Here is a 20,072-nt window from a genome sequence, read left to right on the forward strand (position 1 = left end):
ACAGCCGGGCATGGTAGCACATGCCTATAGTTCCAGCTACTTGGAAGGCTAAGGTGGAAGGATCATCTGAGCCCAGCAGGTCGAGGCTGCGGTGGTCGTGAGCGTGCCACTGCACTCCAGCCTGGGCAACAGAGTGAGACTCCAACTCAAAAAAAAAAAAAGAGTAAAATCATATTGGAAATGCATTGTAAAGAGATGGATAAAGTTTTAAAACATAGTTTGTGAATACATATTACTTATAACTAGAATTAAACAAGTTTCAGCATCAATTCTATTTTGTTTAGTTTTGTCTTTCAATTGTAAGTACTAAGAAAACTTTTTCACATTAATTGATGATATTGGAAGTTTTTTTAAAGTAGCAGAGTTATTAAATTCTTTAAACTTATTCAGAATGACCTAAATCTATAGAGTCATTTATTACTAAAAATGATTTTTAAATTTTTTATTAACTGATAACTCTATTAGGTTCTCTTTCAATTTTGTCAAAAGAAATAATTGAAAACCACATGAATTGCAAAAGGATTTGTTAAGAGCTTTAATCCTCTTTCTCAATACTGACATCAATATTTTTAATTATCCTGTAGTTTAGTGTCCCAGATGTTATAATTTCCGTTGCAGTGCAACAGAATAATATTTGCCTTGGGTGAAAGATGGGACTTTTCAGCTGGGCTCGGTGGCTCAGCCTGTAATCCCGTGCCTTTGGGAGGCTGAGGTGAGTGAATTGCCTATGCCCGCGGGTTCGAGACCCGCTTGGGCAGCGAGACCTCATCTCTACAATAAATCAAAAAAATCAGCCGGGCATGGTAGCGCATGCCTGTAATTCTGGCTACTTGGAAGGCTGAGGCGGAAGGATCGCCGGAGCCCAGCAGGTCGAGGCTGCGGTGGTCGGGAGCGGCCACTGCACTCCAGTCTGGGCGACACAGTGAGACTCAAACTCAAAAAAAATATATATATATATATATTACTATTATTTTTCGGCCACTATACATCTAGAGATAACCTTTCTAAACTTTGAAAAAATCTGAATCCTGAAGCTGACCTTGCTCAGGGCATTGGGATAGCACTATGCTGAACACTTGGGCATTGGCTCAACATTATTATTTCATCACGGCATTGTTACTATTATATGTGAGCATTTTACCAACAGGCAAACCAATAGAGATGTGTATTCTTGAAAGAAAGTTGTGTTTTTCACTTGAAATAAATTTGATGACTGTGTTCTTTTTGACAATTAGGAAATTATCAGACTTTCAGAAATCAAATTTAAGCTACGACTCCAAGAATTCAAGGGTACTCTCTTCAGGTTGTTGAGGGAGATATGTTTTTAAGAGATATTGCTACAAAAATTTTACATAATTGGTATAACTCATAGAGTTCTTCTGCATTTACAGCTGTTGTATTTACAGCAGTCATATTAAGTGGTTAAAAGCAGGGTGATCATGTAAGATGAAAATATGACCCTTTTTCTGTGAGTAAAGCAACTAGAAAAAAGTGGAACAATGATCACAAATAAGAGGTTTTAGAACATTTCTTCTAATTTAAAATGATTTAAGCAATTTCACCATATTCTCAAATAGTATTTTCTCACAATTTTAGTTTCTCTGGTTCTGCCCTTGGATGAAGAAACACTATAAAGTTTCATGACTACTTATATTTTACCAGTATTTTTACAGCCTCTTTTTCCCCCGTAAATGAAAAATGGCTTTATTGTCTCTGATGATAAAAGCAATATAGATTTATTATAAAAATATAATACAGAGAAGAAAGTAAAAAATAATTTATAATTCCAACACCCAGGTATCTTTTCTTCATCAACTAATTCGACCCTTTAGAGGGATCTTTATATATTTTTCTCTCCAACCTTTTAAACAAGATTTGCTTGTGAACTAGTATATTTTATACTGATAAGGAGAAGAAAGTAATAATATTTTTGCTGAAACAAATTTTCTTTCAACATTCCTTCTTCCACTCCCCATACACACATATCCCCCCTCCCCCCTACTTCTTTCCTTTCTGTAATAGCTGCCAGCCACCAGGGTGCCTTTGGAACACTGCCCTGGCTGCTCAAAGTCAGGGCCTCACAACAAGCTTCTGGCGGTGGTGGCTGCCAGCAACAACAACCCTAGAGTCTCCGGGCGCCAACCCAGCAAGCTCCTGGGACCGCTGTTGCCAGCAGCCGCAGGACATCAGGCTTGCTGGCCCTATCCTTTTCTTGGCTACACCAGGGGACATAAGGCCATTGTTTCCAGGCCACCCACTGACCAGATGTGTCCACTGTTGTTCATTTTCTCTCTGGGCTGTCTGCCTTATCTATGCTTAAATTTACATAAGCCTGATTTAAATACCACATGACCTTTACTTTACTATTCCTATCTTTAAATAACTCTAATAACCAATGGCCCTAGCAACTCTTAAAAAAAAAAAAGAACCCATTTCTTCCTGCCATAGTTTTAGCATTTCTAATCCTCTTTGCTTCCTTCCCTTTGGTTGATTGATGCCTTAGACTTCTAAATTCCAAGCTAACTTTGCTCATTAGTTTGTTTCAGTTTCTTTATAGAGTCCAGTTAGAACAGGGCCACTGTGTGTGACTGTGCATAGAACAAGTCTGGCTGGGGCTTGCACTGCTGTTAACGTTCCTGTTGTACTATGTACATGTTGCAAGACTGTATGTGGAAACCCCAAGTCTGGAGGCCAGGAGGCAGAGGAGGGAGAAAGGAAAAAGAACTGCTTTCTCATTGGTCGTTCTCATTCCCATGAGTGTGGACCTGGTTTGTATGTTAATTACCAGATTTCTACTTTAGCACCCAGAACAGTGCCTGGACCATAGCAGGCCCTCAAGCACTATTTGCAGAATGAATGATTTAATATTGATGCCAGGCACAGTGCTGAGGATATAGGGAAGAAAAGATAGAGAAGACACCCGTCCCCATGGAACATTCCAGTGGGAGACAGACAGTAGTCATGTAAACAACACATAAACAGGATAATGACAGATAGTTATAAGTGAAGGAAGAGGATGGGGTGATATGAGAGACTGGGGGTGCTCCCTTGGCTTGGAGGGCTCCTTGAGAAGGTGACATTTGCACTGAGTCCTAAATGATGAGAAGAGTACTGAAAATGGGAAGCCTCAAAGTTGGGACTGAATCAGGGTGTTTCAGAAATGGAAAGGAGTCTAGTGTGTGGCTTGAGCATATTTGAGCCGGAAGAGGAATGTAGACATGCGGGCCAAGAACAGAGCTATGGTAAGAGGCTGTGTCTGTTCTCACTGTAGTTAGTGTCTTGAAATCCTTGGAGTTATGTTAGTCCATTCAGCCTGTGAAATGTAGAGCTATCTACAAAGACTCACAGACTGTATCCCACTTCGGACTTTATTTCTGGTCCAGGTGAAGTAATGAAGCAGAACATTTTAATCCATTAAAAAATCACAACTAGCAGGTGAGGAAACTGAGGCAGAGGGAGGATTTGTACTCTGAGTGGGGTTAGTCAGTGAGTAATAGGGAGCTACAACGGAAGAGGGAGACTGAGAAAGGAAAGCAGCATCACTGCTGTATGAAGCCCTGTGCTTGTGCCTTACTTGTGTTATCTCATTTAATCCTCATAACAGCCTGTGGTACAGAATGTCATCCTCTCTTGACCAAAAGATGCTCTCCTGCTTATTCCCAGAACCTACGAATATGTTACATTATGTGGCAAAAGTTACTTTGCAGATGTGATTGAGTTAAGGATCTTGAAACCGGGAGAGTATCCTGGATTATCTAGGTATGCCCAGTTTAATCACAGGGTCCATGTAAGAGGGAGCTGATCGGGTCAAAGTTAAAAAAGGAGACAACCACATGATGATAGAAACTGAGTAAGAAATGGCACTGTGATGTGGGGCTACAAACCAAGGAATGGGGACAACCTCTAAGACAAAAAGGGCAGAGAAACAGATTCTCTCCTAGAGCCTCTAGAAAGGAATGTAGCCCTGAATTTTAGCCTAGTGAGACTAATTTTGGGCTTCTGACCTCCAGAACTGTAAGATAATAAATTTGTGTTGTGTTAAGCCTTCAAGTTTGTAGTAATTTGTTACAGCAAAGGAAGCAAAAGGGAAACTAATATCCTTGTGCTGTGACAGAGGGGCCACGAGACTCATTTTACAGAAAGGAAGTTGAGGTTCAGAGAGGCTCACGATTAGACTGCAGCTGGGGTTTAGTTCAAGTTTTGTCTAACCCCAAAGTCACTCTTTCTACTTCACTGAGCTGCTTTTAGAAGTGTGTGGGCCAGGGAAGTCCTGGGGCTAGAAGAAGGAAATAAAGGGGGTGACCCTAGGTTGCTGGGGAGAGGGACTTAGGGTCTATGGGAAGGAAATGGCTCTCACAGTATTCATGTAGCTGAGGTAAGTCCTGCGAATACATTATAACACCTCCTGTCCCCCAAAGGCCTTTGCTGGTGCTTTTCCCAACTCTATGACTGGGAGGGAGCTGATTTTAGGCAGGTGAGGAAGTGGAGAAAGAAAGAAAGGATCTAGGTTGCATTGCTTGGGGAAGAGATGCTTCTGGTGCAATGGAACTCTGAAAGTATTTTCCCATGGAAACATTGCTGCACACATGTTAAGCTTCGTGTTGTGCATACTCTATTTCAAGGTTTCTATGAATTGTGTAAACTTGTGGGCTGCCCTGAGAATCTAACTATTATTTATAATAGTATTTCTATAGGAAAGTGCGTTCTAAGTCTCCAAAAAGTAAATTGCAAAGGAACTTTTGGAATGCAAATTTTTGTAATTTTGGGGACAGCCAGTAATCTGGTTTTTGTCCAGAATGTTTGTACTTGGAGGTATTAAGATGTTCTGACTCATGTTCCAGTGACTTCCACAAAAGTTTCTTGTACCCTTTCATTGTATTAGAATATGCTTAGGTTAAAATTTGTTGATAATTACTTGAGGTAAAGGATTGTGTTAGGGATGAGAGAACATTTTAATTTTATTATTTTGTGGAAATTGTGGTTGTGTGGAGTGACTGTGTCCTAGTGTCTTCCTTATCAACTCAACATTGCTCACATTAATTGCAGTGATTTTAGTACTTTACTGCCACTGGCTTTTAAACCTGCCTATTAAACACTAAGCTGTAATTCCACTTACAAATCTGTCTCAACAGTTTGCCTCCACAACTCTACCAACTTATTTCCCTTGATTTCTTTTCGGCTAATGTTCTTTTTTTTTTGAGTTGGAGTCTCACTCTGTCGCCCAGACTGGAGTGCCGTGACCTCTCCCGGCCACCGCAGCCTCGACCTGCTGGGCTCCGGCGATCCTTCTGCCTCAGCCTTCTAAGTAGCCGGAATTACAGGCATGTGCTACCATGCCCGGCTGATTTTTTGATTTATTGTAGAGATGAGGTCTCGCTGCCCAGGCGGGTCTTGAACCTGCGGGCTCAGGCAATCCATTCACCTCAGCCTCCCAAAGGCGCGGGAATACAGGCTGAGCCACCAGCTAGTGTTCTTTAAGTTTCTTTCAGTTTCTGCACTTCTCACTTGGGATTGGTAGTGGGAATAGAGAGGTTGAAGAAAGAAAAAAGTCACAGTTTTAGGAATATTTTGCATTGTATAAGGTTTATTTGCATCACAATTCTGATAGAATGAATAAAGCCTATGTATGATGGAATCCTAGACAGTTTTCCCAATATACCTCTATTCTGAAGGATTTGGCTTGCGAAATATCAATATGTATACATCTAGGTAGACAGTTACAGTAAAGTTGATTCTTAGGATTGTATTTTTATGTTTTCAAATGAAAAGTCATGTACTGTACTTCAAAATTGCCTGTAAAATTTTAAAAACCTGCTTATAAAGTAGAATGTATGCTGTTTTGTGTATGTAGTCTTATATAAATAGTTGAGGGATACCTCATCTGAAAATCTGAAATGCTTCAAAATCCAAAACTTTCTGAGCACAGACATGACTCAGTGGAGCATTTCAGATTTTGGATTATTGGATCAGGGCTGCTGAACTGGCATAATACAAATATTTCAAAATTTGAAAAAAATCTGAAATCTGAAATACTTCTGGTTCTGAGCATTTCAGATAAGGGATACTCAACCTGTATGGTAATTTTTCTTTGGGACCAGCTGAGCTAGGCTATAGGAAAAAGGAAAAACCTATATGCAGGTGCCTGATATTCAAACCACTCTAGCATTAATCACTTTCAAATCTCTAGGGGTAAATTGGGAAATGGATGTTGAGTAAAATGCTCCCGCTTGCTTGCAGGGGTTTATCCAATTCTGTTTTTTATGTTAAGCTTTTAAAACTTAATATATGTTAATCAGTTTGTTATAAGGATTAAATGAGATAATTTGTGTGAAATATTTCAGTAGAGCCTAGTGAGTAGTAGGTGCTTAACAAACATTTGCTGGACTTGAATCTAAATGTCAACAGGTGGTATCATGGTTTACCAATTAGTTAGATTCTTCCTGTGCTTTGGCATGTTGTGCAAAATTTGATTCTTAAATGCTAAAAATAGGAGCCAGCAATTATTCTTTCTTTTTTGGGTGTTCATAGGATGAATTGAGTGACATTATTGATGTTAAGGACCCAGATTTCACTCCTGCAGCAGAACGAAGGCAAAAACGCATGGCTGCTGAATTGGCCAAATTTGATCCTGATCATTATCTGTGAGTATTGAGTTTTTTGAGGATTAAATAATTTTCTTGACATTTATTAAGAAATGTTTTGAGTGTCAAAAAGACACTATACTAGACATGTGTTTTGGATTCTAGAAATGAGTGATGGCTCAAAACCTTAGTTGATATTTGACTTAATCTACAGCTGTTGTACCTCTGTGATCCTTATAAGATGTTGCTTCTTAGATGTTTGCCTTCACAACAGAAAACTTTTCTAACATAACTTTTAAAAATTTTTTCTTGCCAGACTTAAAAATAGAACACTGAATTCATGAGAATATTATACTTCTTTTAAGTAGACTTTTTGTTGCGATTAGTAGTATACATAAATGCAAACAAGTTTCAATTTAAGAATTTGAATCTACGTGTACTATATTTCTTGGCTGATTCAGGATCTTTCTAATACATTTGTCCAGTAGCACCTGTAATCAATCATATATTTCAAATGGGCAAATAATTATTCTTTGTGGTAGAGTATAAATAGAACCTGTTTTTTTGTTTGCTTTTTTTCGTTTGTTTTTTTTTTTCAGTTAGAGTCTCACTCCATTGTCCAGACTGGAGTACAGTAGCACGCTCATGGCCACCCCAGCGTCAACGTGCTGGGCTCAGGCGATCCTTCCGCTTCAGCCTTCCAAGTAGCTGGAACTACAGGCACGTGCTACCATGCCCTACTGATTTTTTGATTTATTGTAGTGATGGGGTCTCGCCAAGTTGCCCAGGCTATTCTCAAACCCATAGGCTCTGATAGTCCGCTCACCTCAGCCTCCCCAAGTGCAGGGATTACATGCTTGAGCCACTGCACCCAACCAAAACCTGTTTTAAGTTTTGCTGTATTTCCCATCTACATTAATTGTATCTTTAGCCATCATTTGTCTCTATCAGCCTTATATTTGCATCAGGAACTTTTCTAATTAATGGGTAGGTAAATGGTCACTTGAGTAGAGATTGTGTTGCCTCTCATTGGCTAGCATATTGGCAGTTCTTCCAAGGATAGTCATCTGATCTCTTTGGATACTTGCCTTTTCTAGGATGAGTCGAGAATGGATGTTGTATGTTGATATAGTCCTTGATTATTCTTCCCAAGCTCTGGGCTGACATTTTCTAACAGTTATTTGTACAACTGTAATCATCATATCCCCTTATATTTGTTTGGACCTTGCAGCTTATTACGTACTCTCATGTGATTATTTAATTCAGTTTTCTCAAGATGAGGAAAGGAGGTCAAGGGACTTCAAGTGACTTGACCAAGGTCACACTACTACTAAGTGACTTGGCCAGGACTTGAAAAGAATCTTTCCATTTGTCATTTGGTATTTCCTTTTCATGTACACTATTTCAGTTTAACTGCTGTTGCTCTTGTGATTAACATTCTATCTTCTGTGACACAGTAGGATACTAATTGGAATGGCAGAAATATATCTTGTGATGTGCAAATGGAATGAGTGATGTGTAATGATAAATGATTGAACTATTCAACATCCTAAGGGAAATGGGGTAAGAGCAGGGTATGTTATATTTTGGAGGACATCTGAGAGATTCAACTCCATTTACATTGCCATTTCTAATTACCTTTATCTCTCCAATTGTGGTTTTAAAGGTCCACTGAAGAGTAATTTGAAGAAACCCATTAAAAATCATGCTGAATATTTCAAGTGGAAATTTCATTGTCAGCAAATTTCTCGGGCTAGCATAAAAACAGAATGAGCTTTACAAGACTGAAATTTCAAGTGGGAGGGAGCTTAATTAGGAGAACTGCCTATCTCTTCTCTTCTAAAACTAGAAGAATAACTATGGTCTGAGAGAATTAGGAAATTGGAATTTATAGCTAGCAGTGTGATATTAAAAGCAGTCCTTAGTTTTTCTCTATCTTCTGTGTTTCTTTATCGAGAAGCTTATTTTCTTAAATAGTATGCATGAAGTAATTTTTCCATTTCTCAAGGAATAGTTCTTCTTAAAGGAGTGGTTTAAATTTAGACATGGACTGAGTGAGAAGAGTGGGAGTCATGAGGGAAAGGTTCTTTGTGACTTTTTTGATAACAGTAAGACTTTGGCTAAGTGCAATCTTTGTGTTACTCACTATTCATTATTTATATTAGTTGTCTGACTTACCCAAATGTATTAATATTAAATGAAATGCAAGTACATTTCTTTTAAATTTTTAATTAAACATTTTTTAAGCTCAGTGCTTTTTTTGTTGTTGTTAGTGGTTAAAACAGTGGAGAAAAAAGACTCACTTTAAATTACTATCTACTGTGTAGATAATACATTATATGTAGTATATATATATACAATCCTCTCGCCTCTGCCTCCCAGAGTACTGGGATTACATGTGTGAGCTACCATGCCCAGCTATTATTAAGTACTTTTAAGTTGTTTGACTTGTCTTTACAAGTCATGGTGTTTTCTTATGTTGTCAGAATTTTGGGAGGTTTGAGGAAATCTAATTTTAATTTCAGCATAAGCAGAGCACACTGAGGTCAGTCAATTGTAAGAAAAATTTATACAGTTCAAAGGCATATATAAATGACTTTGGATTGGTATTATTTTTAAGCTCTTCTGTTGTAAAATCTGGATGTTACTGCGGTGTGGTTTATTTTTTTTTTATTTATTTATTTTTGAATGTTTTACAGCCCAGCACAGTGTTGGATGTATAATAGATGATCCATAAACATTTATTGTTTTAGATTATCAATTTCTTGCCATTTATAATTCCTTTTGGGTATTATGTTTACACTAAAATATGTTGAGGACATCTTGAACATTCCTAGTTCTTCATTTTTTTCTTATTATAGGGTAGTTTTTATATTTCTCTTGCTCAGTGTTTTTTTCCTTCCCAAATTGTTTTTTAATTGCTGATATATATTTTATCTTAACCAATTCATAATATCTTGCCTGTGTACTTGGGGGAAAAAAACAGAATTTAGTCAGCATTCTAAACCTCTGTGAGATAAGAAAAGGGACAAAGATAATCACTTGGGGTACCACTTTAAATTGTGATAATTAGCTGGGCATGGTGCCTCACACCTTTAATCCCAGCACTTTGGGAGGCTGAGGTAGAGGATTGCCTGGGTTCAGGGGTTTAAGACCAACCTGGGCAAAATGGCGAGACCTCATCTCCACATAAATCATAAAAATTAGCCAGGCATGGTGGTGCATGCCTGTATATAGTTCCAGCTACTTGAAAGCTGAAATGGAAGGATCACCTGAACCCAGCAGGTCGAGGCTGCAGTGGCTATGCCACTACACTCCATCCTGGGCAAAAAAGAGTGAGACTCCAACTCAAAAAAAAAATTGTGATAATTTTTTATTACTCTAAATTTTCCTAAAGAAGATAGTATTGGTCAGGCTTTTGGATTTGTTGAGCAGATCTTAAGACAAGTAGTAATTGGGAGGCTGGGAGCAGGATTGCATGATTTCAAGGTGGCTCTCTATTCAAAACATCAAGCTTAAGAAAAAGCATCAGAATAACATCTTATGTATTCACTCTTTCATTTATTCATTTAACAAATAGCTGTTTGAATGAACTACATGCCAGGCAGTGTTGCAGACATCAGAGATACCACGCTGAATGTGACAAGGTTTTTGTACCCGTGGGGCTTACATTTTAGCAAGGGAAGGAGATACTATTTCTATTGTGATAATGCTGTGAAGAAAAAGCTGATGAAAAGTTTAGAGCATGACTGGCTATCCCACTGACTCCTGTTTCAACGTGTCCAAAATTGAACTCATCATTTTACCTGAAAAGTCTTCTTGATTTTCTACCTTTGCTGAGTGCCTGTTTTCACTCTAGTCACTCCTAAACCTAGCATCCATCTTTGATTTCTTTCTTTCTTTCTTTCTTTTTTTTTAGATTAGAAAATATAATTCATTTAGAAAGTACATTAGAGAGAAAGAGAGAGGAGATTCACCTCCCCAAGGTAGGGGAGAGGGCCAAAGCTAGGAAACATGGCCACCATAGCTCAAGGAGCCATGTGGCCAGAACATACCTTAGCAAAACAATGGCGAGTGGAGAAAGAGAGAGAGAAAGAGGTATAAGATTCACCTCTCCAAGTTAGGGGAGTGGGCCAAAGCCAAGAAACACGGCAGCTGTAGCTCAAAGAGCCATGTGGACACACCAGAGTTTACTTATCCTTGAAGAGGGGGCTCAGTTGTCACCCCCACATACCCCTTTTAGACTGGCGTAGGAGGTCCTCCACAGCCCTCCCCTGTTAAATAGCTCTTCTTGTTTTAAGCACATTTTGTCCATGTTTCCTATGAAATTATGGAGTCCTTAAGGGCAGCAAGTGAGTTTTACTGACCTTCATCTCCCTGATACTACACATAGAGGGCATTCAGTGAATGCTTGTTGAATTAATGGCACTTAAAAATTTGAAAGTGATTTATTCAGAAAGGTAGAATGTTATTGTGAAACTCTTAATTTGTGGACAGTGTAAGGAATAAACCAGCACAGTTTAGATTACTGGGACCATATTAGTGAAGTTTTATTCAAAGTAATTGCTCAAACATTTTAGAGGCTTGTTTGGTGGGGAGGGATGTGGAAATAGAAATACTATTTTACCAAGCCAGGCTCTCCCCTCTTTTCAGAGAGGCTCTTCTTCTACCCTTGCCTTAAGTGTCTTCAGTGCTCCAGTGTCCAAATCCCTTTTCTCTTACTGTGCCAGTTCTTCTTGGGCAATTTGTCCTCTTTCTGGATCTAAGTGCTCATGACTCCCCATCTTTCTTGAGCATCAGACGTGTATGTACTGCTGCCTGTTGGTCATGTCTCTTATTTGTGTGTTTACACTAACATATGTTGAGGACATCTTGAACATTCCTTAATAGTTCTTCCTCCTTGCTTATTGAAGGGAAGTTTTTATATTTCTCTTGCTCAGTGTTTTTTTTCCTTCTCAAATTGTTTTTTAATTGCTGGCATATATTTTATCTTAATCAATTCATAGTATCTTGCCTATTTCTTTACTGGGAAAAAATAGAAGAATTTAGTCAGCATTCTAAACATCCAAGAAAAGGGACAAAAATAATCATTTGGAGTACCATTTTAAATTGTGATAATTTTTCATTACTCTAAATTTGAGGTATTCTCCTAAAGGAACACCTCAAATTCAACCTGTCTCAGAAATTCTCATCTTCATTCATGTCTGTTAGCTTCCTGGTGTCCCTGTGTCAGTGAAGGACACTTGTCCACTGAATTGTCGAGGCCAAAATCCTTGGCATCACCCTTGACTCCTCTAGTTCCTCAACCCTTACATCCTGAGGATCCTATCTTCTACATATGGATCATATCCATCTACTTTGCTCCATTTTCACTGCCATTATTCTAGACCACCATTATTTCTATTTCTTCAGGTTTGTCCCTTTAAATTATTAGTAAGAGTGATGTTTCTAAAACACACTAATGTCATCCCACTAGTAAAAGATTGTAAATGTTCAGTTGTTTTGGGGGATAAAAATCCTCTAAATTTTTAAACGACATACAAGGTTGTCACTATTTATTTTTAGCTTCTCAATTTCTTTCCCCATCAATGTGGCATCTTGTTTCCTAGCTGTTGCTAGCTCTTCTTTCAGCCCAGGATACTCGTCCTACCTCTCTTAATCTGGTTAACTGTTCATTATTTTTCTGCTGCTGTTTTAGATTCATCCTCCAGAGTCCTTCCCTGTCATCCTAATTTTATTTTGCCCTAGAATCATGTATGTTGTGTCATAGTGTTTTGCTGTATTGTAATTGTTTGACTCACCTGTGGGACTGTACATTGCATGAGGGCCAGGACTGTCTGTGTCTTATCAGCAGTGGAACCCTAGTACCTAATATGGAGCTTCGAACGTAGCACAAAATCATTACCTTTTTTTTAATAGATTCGGTGTCGCTACCTTGCTTAGGCTGGTCTCGAACTCCTGGGGTCAAGCAATCCTCCTGCCTCAGCCTCAGCCTTACACCACGCCTGGCCCTAAAAATTAATACTTTTGTCGAATGAGTGAATGGCATTCACTGTTGAATGGCATTTTAGCCATTTACACTTATTGTTTATTGTTTTTGAAATTCATTTCCTAAATGGACACCTTGTATGTCCTAAAAGAACACCTCAAACTTAACTTGCTCCAACAGAAGTCATCATCTATCACTCATGTCTGTTAGCTGTACTCTGATTTCTGGATGCATCTACAGTAGCACTTCTCTTTTCCTTCATTTTAAGGAGAAAGTGATAGCTGATAAGAAAATAGACTTAACAGGATTTGTTTATTAAGCAACTCCTTCATCCTAGTCTCATATACCTTGTATACTTGGCAAGAATTGTTTTTGAGAATTCCCGTTTCAAGATACTAGCTATTCAGTTTTGTCCAATGTGTATTTTATTTCCTCATGCATACAAATGGAATATTTATGTTTGTTAAGAGCTTGGATTCTGGAGTAGTGAATGTGATTCATGTCCTGGCCACATTTCTTACTGGGTCTCTGAGCTCGGTTTCTATCCATGTAAAATGGGGTACTAGTAGTACCCCAACCCATAGTGATAGGATGAGGATTCAAGGGAATAACGAATATAAAGCTCTTGTGCAGTGCCTGCAACATAGATGGAACTCAGTGAGTTTTCTGTGAGCTTTCCAATTTTTAAAAGATTTCTTTTTTTTTTGAGTTGGAGTCTCACTCTGTCACCCAGACTGGAGTGCAGTGGCCGCTCCCGGCCACCACAGCCTCGACCTGCTGGGCTCCGGCGATCCTTCCGCCTCAGCCTTCCGAGTAGCCGGAATTACAGGCGCGCGCTACCACGCCCGGCTAATTTTTTGATTTATTGTAGAGATGAGGTCTCGCCTGCCCAGGCGGGTCTCGAACCCGCGGGCTCAGGCAATCCACGCACCTCAGCCTCCCAAAGGCGCGGGATTACAGGCTGAGCCACTGAGCTCGGCAAAAGATTTCAGTATCAGTTGAAAGTAAAAAGATCTAAGGTTATAAAACCATCAGCTAAAAAATTTAATTTATCAAAGCAACCAATTCCTTGAATTTCTAGTTAACTGAAGTATAAAGGAAATTTATACTGTGAGTTATACTTTGTTGTGCTTTTCCCAAGAATACCAATTCCAACTTTGATTGCAAGATAGCATTTCTGAATAAGTGTCCTCTAAGAGCGAGAGATATATTTTGAATGTAGCTGTTATTTTTCTAGTTAAAACACAGAAAGGACAGTACAAGAAAATTACTCTGTTGTCTATAAATATTGCTTTTATCTTTTTCAACAGTTTAAAATCAAGGACTGTTAAGATTGGCATAGCTAAATAAAGTTGATTGCATCGTGGTGGAAAATAAGAGTGCACATGCTACAAATGGTGAATGTATGTGTTTATGAATGTATGTGTGTGGCTTCTTTGTGGAAAAGCAATATCCTGAATTGCCTGTTCATCTGCTCATTTTTCTTTGCTGGTAGAGTTGAAAGATTTTTTTATTGTAATCTTACCAAAGTCTGTGGTGCTTGCTAACCTAGCGCAAGTGCTAGGTTGGAGTCCAGTGTGTGTTCAGATTTGCTTCATTTCACACCACTGAATATGGGATGGGACGTCAGGTAGGACTGATCCTCTGTGTACCTTCTATTTATGGGGATCAGAAATGTCATTTATTTCTTTAGTCAGATGCTTACTTTTGTTTTATGGTGATTAATAACTACTAAGAAAATAAATACAGTGCTCAATCTTTCTTTGAAATGTACTTTGTTTTTTTTTTTTTTTGAGTTGGAGTCTCACTCTGTCGCCCAGACTGGAGTGCAGTGGCCGCTCCCGGCCACCGCAGCCTCGGCCTGCTGGGCTCCAGCGATCCTTCCGCCTCAGCCTTCCGAGTAGCTGGAATTACAGGCATGCGCCACCACACCCAGCTGATTTTTTGATTTATTGTAGAGATGAGGTCTCGCTGCCCAGGCGGGTCTCGAACCCACGGGCTCAGGCAATTCACTCACCTCAGCCTCCCAAAGGCACGGGATTACAGGCTGAGCCACCGAGCCCGGCTTTGAAATGTACTTTGAATTAACAGTCTGTATTTCTGGTGCAAATGTCATGAGTTAAAATAAAACTTAAAAAACGAAAGCCAGCTTAATCCTATATAACAACTTCATTCAATGTTTTTTCCTAGAGCTGACTTTTTTGAAGATGAAGCAGTTGAACAGTTATTGAATTATAATCCCTGGTGGACTGACAAATATTCAGAAATGATGGCCTCTTTGGAAAAGAGTCAGGAGCAAGAAAATCATGGTAAGGAACCCAAAATATATATTTGGTATATTTGTCTCATTTTAAAATCTCATGGTGTACCAAGTTTATTCCCTTTCCTGGTATTAAGCATATATAATTGTAGTTGCCTAGTAGTGTGAAAATATGATTTTGAACTGCTGATTTCTGAAATGAGATCTTCACTCTGACTGAAAAATGCCACTAAATAATTAGGCTTATTTGTGTTGGAAAAATTTTTTGAAGTCTAGTTTCCTTTATTTAGATTCATTGAAGTTCTTTTAAAATATTTTATTTATCTTTTTAAAGAAAATTTGAGAAAAAAAGGAAACAGAAAACTGTTTAGTTTAGTAGAAAAAGTTTTTTTAAAGAAAGTAAATTTACGGATATTAATACATAGGAGATTTGTAGGTTTTAAATAATCTGCTTGAGAGGTATGAGCATTCCTCTGTTAAAGACATTTGAAAATGAGTAATGGTGGGAAAAGATCCAGTTCTCATTCCCTTTCTCTGATGAACGAATTTGATATGTCCTACCCAGTTTTTTCACAAGTGCTTTTATGAGGAAGGAAGCAGGCATAGTTCCCCTCATATCTGTACCTTACAGAGAGCAGGTGGGCAAGCTTTTACAGTGAAAGCTGAGCTCTGGAGGCTTCATGAGCCACAGGAGGTAGCTGTGCCAGATTTAACATTAAGCCGTATGTTGGCCACAGAGTCTTTTCTTAGATGGTCATGTTACTACTGCCTTCTCTAAGTGAAACTTGGGCATATTAAGTCTGTAAATTAGAATTATACCAGTTTCAGATAGGTTGCGAATAGAAGGCTACATTTTCTGCATGTTGATTTGACTCTTATTTATATGTTAAGAATAAGATTTCAGTGTTTAAATGAAAGGAATACACACATGAATGCACATTCTCAAGAATACTAAATGGAATATACTCTTCCCACTCCAAATTTCTCTTTTTGAAAGAATTCACGCTGGGCTTGGTGGCTCAGCCTGTAATCCCGCGCCTTTGGGAGGCTGAGGTGAGTGGATTGCCTGAGCCCGCGGGTTCGAGACCCGCCTGGACAACTTGGAGAGAACTCTTCTCTACAATAAATCAAAAAATCAGCCGGGCGTGGTAGCGCATGCCCGTAATTCCGGCTACTTGGAAGGCTGAGGCAGAAGGATCGCCGGAGCCCAGCAGGCGAGGCTGCGGTGGCCGGGAGTGGCCACTGCACACCAGTCTGGGCGACCGAGTGAGACTCCAACTCAAAAAAAAAAAAAAGAAAGAATTCACTGTTAACAATTTTGGGGGTAATTCCCCCTCCTCTGGGTATTTTAAAAATACATATTTCCACTTCTAAATATTTACTTTAAGAAATTTATACATGTAGACTCCTACATACTCTGTTCTTACCTTACTTTTTTCAATTTGTAGTGTATTTTGCAGATCTTCCATATCAGCACTTACAGATCTACTTGAAGCTTTTCATGGATGCCTGGTATCCTGTTGTATATTTGTACTGTGATTGGTGGACTTTTGGGCTGTTTACAACTGATAGACATTTGGGTTATTTACTGTTTTCTGCTGTTCCAAATAATACAGTGGTCTTTTTTGACCATTTAATCTGAAGTAGCTACAGGGCCTCTATTGTATCATAGTTTTTTGATTCTGTGTATCGCAATGCAGTAGTCTGTTGGCTGCTATTTTTCCCATGTCTAGTTTAGTGCCTGTTATATAAAGGTATGCAATAAATGTTTATAGAATAAATAAATATAATAAATATTTTTATGGTTAGGTTTTGTTAGAGTTTAGGTGATTTCTGCCAGATAAAAAAATTGCTACTTTAATATTTTAGAAAATAGAAGATTGACTCTAATGCATAACAGTAACTCATTTTGAACTACTCATCACATTTATTGTTGCATTCAGCAAATTCTGAGTTTTATATTTAATTTGAGTTTAAGAAACTTTCAGACTTCACATTATATAGACAAATTTTCAAATATAGGATTGCTAGCACAATTTAGGTAGTTAACAGAATGTGTTATGTAGGTCTATCCATATGTTTGTTCAAGCTTAAATCATTAAGGATATCAACTGGTCTGAATCAGTTTCCCTGATTTTAGCACAGTTTTTAATGAGGTGGTGTGGGAGGAAATTGGTTTTCTTGTAGTTGAGTTTTCTGTCCACCAGGGTGAGCTAGTTGCCCTCAAAATCAAGAGAATGCTTTATCTTTGATTTAAATTCTAACTTGCTCTACTTTGATAAATAATAGCTTGTTCTTAGTCCAGTTTTCTGTGTCAATGCTTTGAGTTAGTTTTCTAGGTGTCATTTTAACAGGAGGTGAAACCAGTCAGTTCTTTGAACCACCTGCCCTCCAGACCTTTTGACCCATCGCATATAGTCAGGCTGGTATATCAGGAATAGTCCTGGTCTGTGAAGCCATGATGATGATTCATTCTAAAAATAGCAAGGGCATGTGATCTAAGGCAGAGGAACTTGGGTCTGTGTTGAACAGAAAGTACCTCTTCTCATAAGCTGAGTGTAAGGTTATGTAAGTGTAGGAGATGAGCGAAATATGGGGCTTGGGGTTTGACTCCTTTTCCACCACATGATAGTGTGATGTGGTCTTGCAACTTCCAGTTGCTGTGGAAATCCTGTACCTACCTCAGAGTTGTTGTGAGGACTGAATGAGGCAAGGTATTAAAATCCTTAGCGTTTTGTAAATGTTAGGAGTAAAATCAATGGTAGTAGAGTCAGAAATTGAATGGCTTCTCTGTGAAATACAATTTTTGTACATTTATGAAGCTTTAAAGGAAAGTTCTTTGTGAACAAGATTTTCCTCTCACTTTTTTTCTGGTTCAAATATTTAAATACCCAGAATTGGAGGAATAAATTGAAATGTGTTGAACCAGAATAAAATATGGGAGAAAAGAAATAAACCAAGGAATTAACATTTTCTGTTTACCCGTGGTGCATGATGCTGTTGTAAATGCTCTCCTTCTCTTCCTCTTTGTTCTTTGCCTTTCTGGCCTTCTTCCTCTCTGTGTCATAGCAGTAGACTGTTGTCTCTTTAACGCTCCCTCATCAGGTGTTGCCAGGCAGGTGTAACAGTGAAGGTGAGGGATGTACCTTTGATTTATCCTATATCATAAAATATTAACCTGGATTGTTTTGAATTCCAGACAAGCCTGAGGTGGTGAACTTTGCTCCCTGTCTTTGCCTTGGTGGTGATTCTCGCCATTTTCATAGTAGCCATGAGTTACAACAGGGATACTTTTCTTCAGCTTTGTAATAATCCAGATTTTTCTCCCCAAAGGCTTGTAAATGGAAGTGTTAAATGCTGTGCTTCCCCTGAGCTCTGGTTTCATGAGGATGGACTTCCCACATTTCCTATGTTGTCTTTCAGTGGTTAATCTCTCAGCTCAAGAGTCTTGGAACGTTATTGCTTGTTATGACACCACATAACATTTATAGTCAATGAACTTCCTAGCAGGGACATCCTGTTTGGCACCAATGAGGCTTTCAGTGTTTGTAGAGGTAACTGTCAGTGTCAGCTTTGAAAGTTGTAGCACTGCCGGACCCATTTAGGCTGAAGGTTTGAATGCAGCACATTTTCTTCTGGTTCCCTTGGTCTGTTTCTAGTAAGTGTACAATATAATTGACAGATGTGCATTACTCTGAGAGGAGCCAGATCATGGATGATTTAATTGTTGACCCAGACAAGACTGGAATGATTGGGAGGGGAATTTAGAAAGAGAAGATTTGAAAGTGACAGAACTAGAAAATGTTTGGGAGTAAAAGTGACTACTTCACTGACATCCTTGTATTTTGATGGGAGTCCCTTTGCAGTCCTCAAACATGTTGGTGGGGTTTTGGATGTTGGGAGGTGGTCCTGGGCCATTTGCTTCAATATAGGGCACCAGTTTCTTCCCCAACCATACTGAGTTTTCAGCTGGCTTTTGTTTCCCTGGAGATTATTTTTAGAAGTATAATTAACCAAAATTTGTGAACTCTATAGCAAAGCTGCTTTGTAGCATAGCTAAGTCATACAAATGCTTGACAAATGTTACTCATGGTGGCAATCATCCAAGTATTGTTGGCACTGCATCTGTAGTTATTTCCAGTACTGCTTCTAGGTGAGACTTGATTGTGTGCAAACCTTCCCAAGTTCCCCTTTGGGTGAAATGATTTACAGCTCTAATAAAAACGGCCTTAGAGAGCTCAGACTTTGGTTTTTCTAGTGATTTCCTAGTTTGTTGTTATTGTTATTTATCATCTCTGAGTTCTTTGCTTGAATTGTAGAATTTAAATGTGTTTGTGTATTATTTAATGACCTAAGCACACCAAAATGGAACTTAAAAATTTCCAGAAAGAGGTGGTGCTGTTTTAGGGAAAGGCTAGCAGCACTTAGCACCCAAGAATTTGGAATAGAAAATTCAAGTAGACCTTTCTTATGTATACACTCATTGAAAGTGACCTACAATATGTAGAAACCCTTGCATGTGGGTGATGTAGCATCAGAACCTACAGTACCCAGGGCAACCTTTACTAGTCGTTAAACCTGTACAGGTATGATGACTTAAGAAAGAAGGCATAAACATGTAGAAGATAGTTTCTACATTGGGCACACTTACTTTGTGATTCAGAATTATGTGGAAGCAAAGGTCTTTATTAGTCAACTAGGACATAAAGACTTTTCTCTAGTGAGATATCATGAACACCTGGCACTTACCTATCAGCTAAATTAGTGAACGCCTCCAAAACTGTACTTAAGGGAATACTGTCTCAAATCTTCTTACTAAATACAAAGAGTCTTAAAATACTTTATACTTTGGTCATGCCATGAGCATGTTCCTTCATGCAGTTTTCTTAAATCGAATTGCTTAAAGCAAACTGAAAGCTTTTATTTAAATTAAGGGAGCTTCAGGTGGGTCTTTTCATGAGGCAATCAACACCCAGCTTATCTGTCCTATTAAATTATTGAATGAAATAAATCATTAATTAAATATATCTGACGCTTGAACAACCTAGGTTTGAACTGCACAGTTCCACTTACACACAAATTTTCTTCTACCTCTGCCAGCCCTGAGACAGCAATACCAACCTCTCCTCCTCCTCCTTCTCCTCAGTCTATTCAGTGTGAAGATAATGAGGATGAAGACCTTTATGATGATCCACTTCCACTTATTGAATAGTGAATTTATTCTTTTTTTTTTTTTTTTTTT

The 20,072-nt window shown here is 38.6% G+C and overlaps 1 protein-coding gene across 2 annotated transcripts in view; it reads left to right on the top strand.

The window, feature by feature from the left end:
• The window catches only part of SHQ1 (SHQ1, H/ACA ribonucleoprotein assembly factor), a 109,852-nt gene that overhangs the window by 10,839 nt on the left and 78,941 nt on the right, over positions 1-20,072 (top strand). Inside the window, exons 5-7 of one of the 2 annotated variants that reach the window (XM_021717636.1) lie at positions 6,529-6,641; positions 14,761-14,879; positions 15,516-15,524. In XM_021717636.1, coding sequence (XP_021573311.1) covers positions 6,529-6,641; positions 14,761-14,879; positions 15,516-15,524 — 241 coding nt within the window. The remainder of the gene's footprint in view (positions 1-6,528; positions 6,642-14,760; positions 14,880-15,515; positions 15,525-20,072) is intronic. The other variant, XM_008068215.2, reaches the window with a different exon arrangement.

The sequence above is a fragment of the Carlito syrichta genome, unplaced genomic scaffold (assembly GCF_000164805.1).
Source record: "Carlito syrichta isolate Samal-C Ts95f unplaced genomic scaffold, Tarsius_syrichta-2.0.1 Scaffold309895, whole genome shotgun sequence".
Lineage (NCBI taxonomy): Eukaryota > Metazoa > Chordata > Mammalia > Primates > Tarsiidae > Carlito > Carlito syrichta.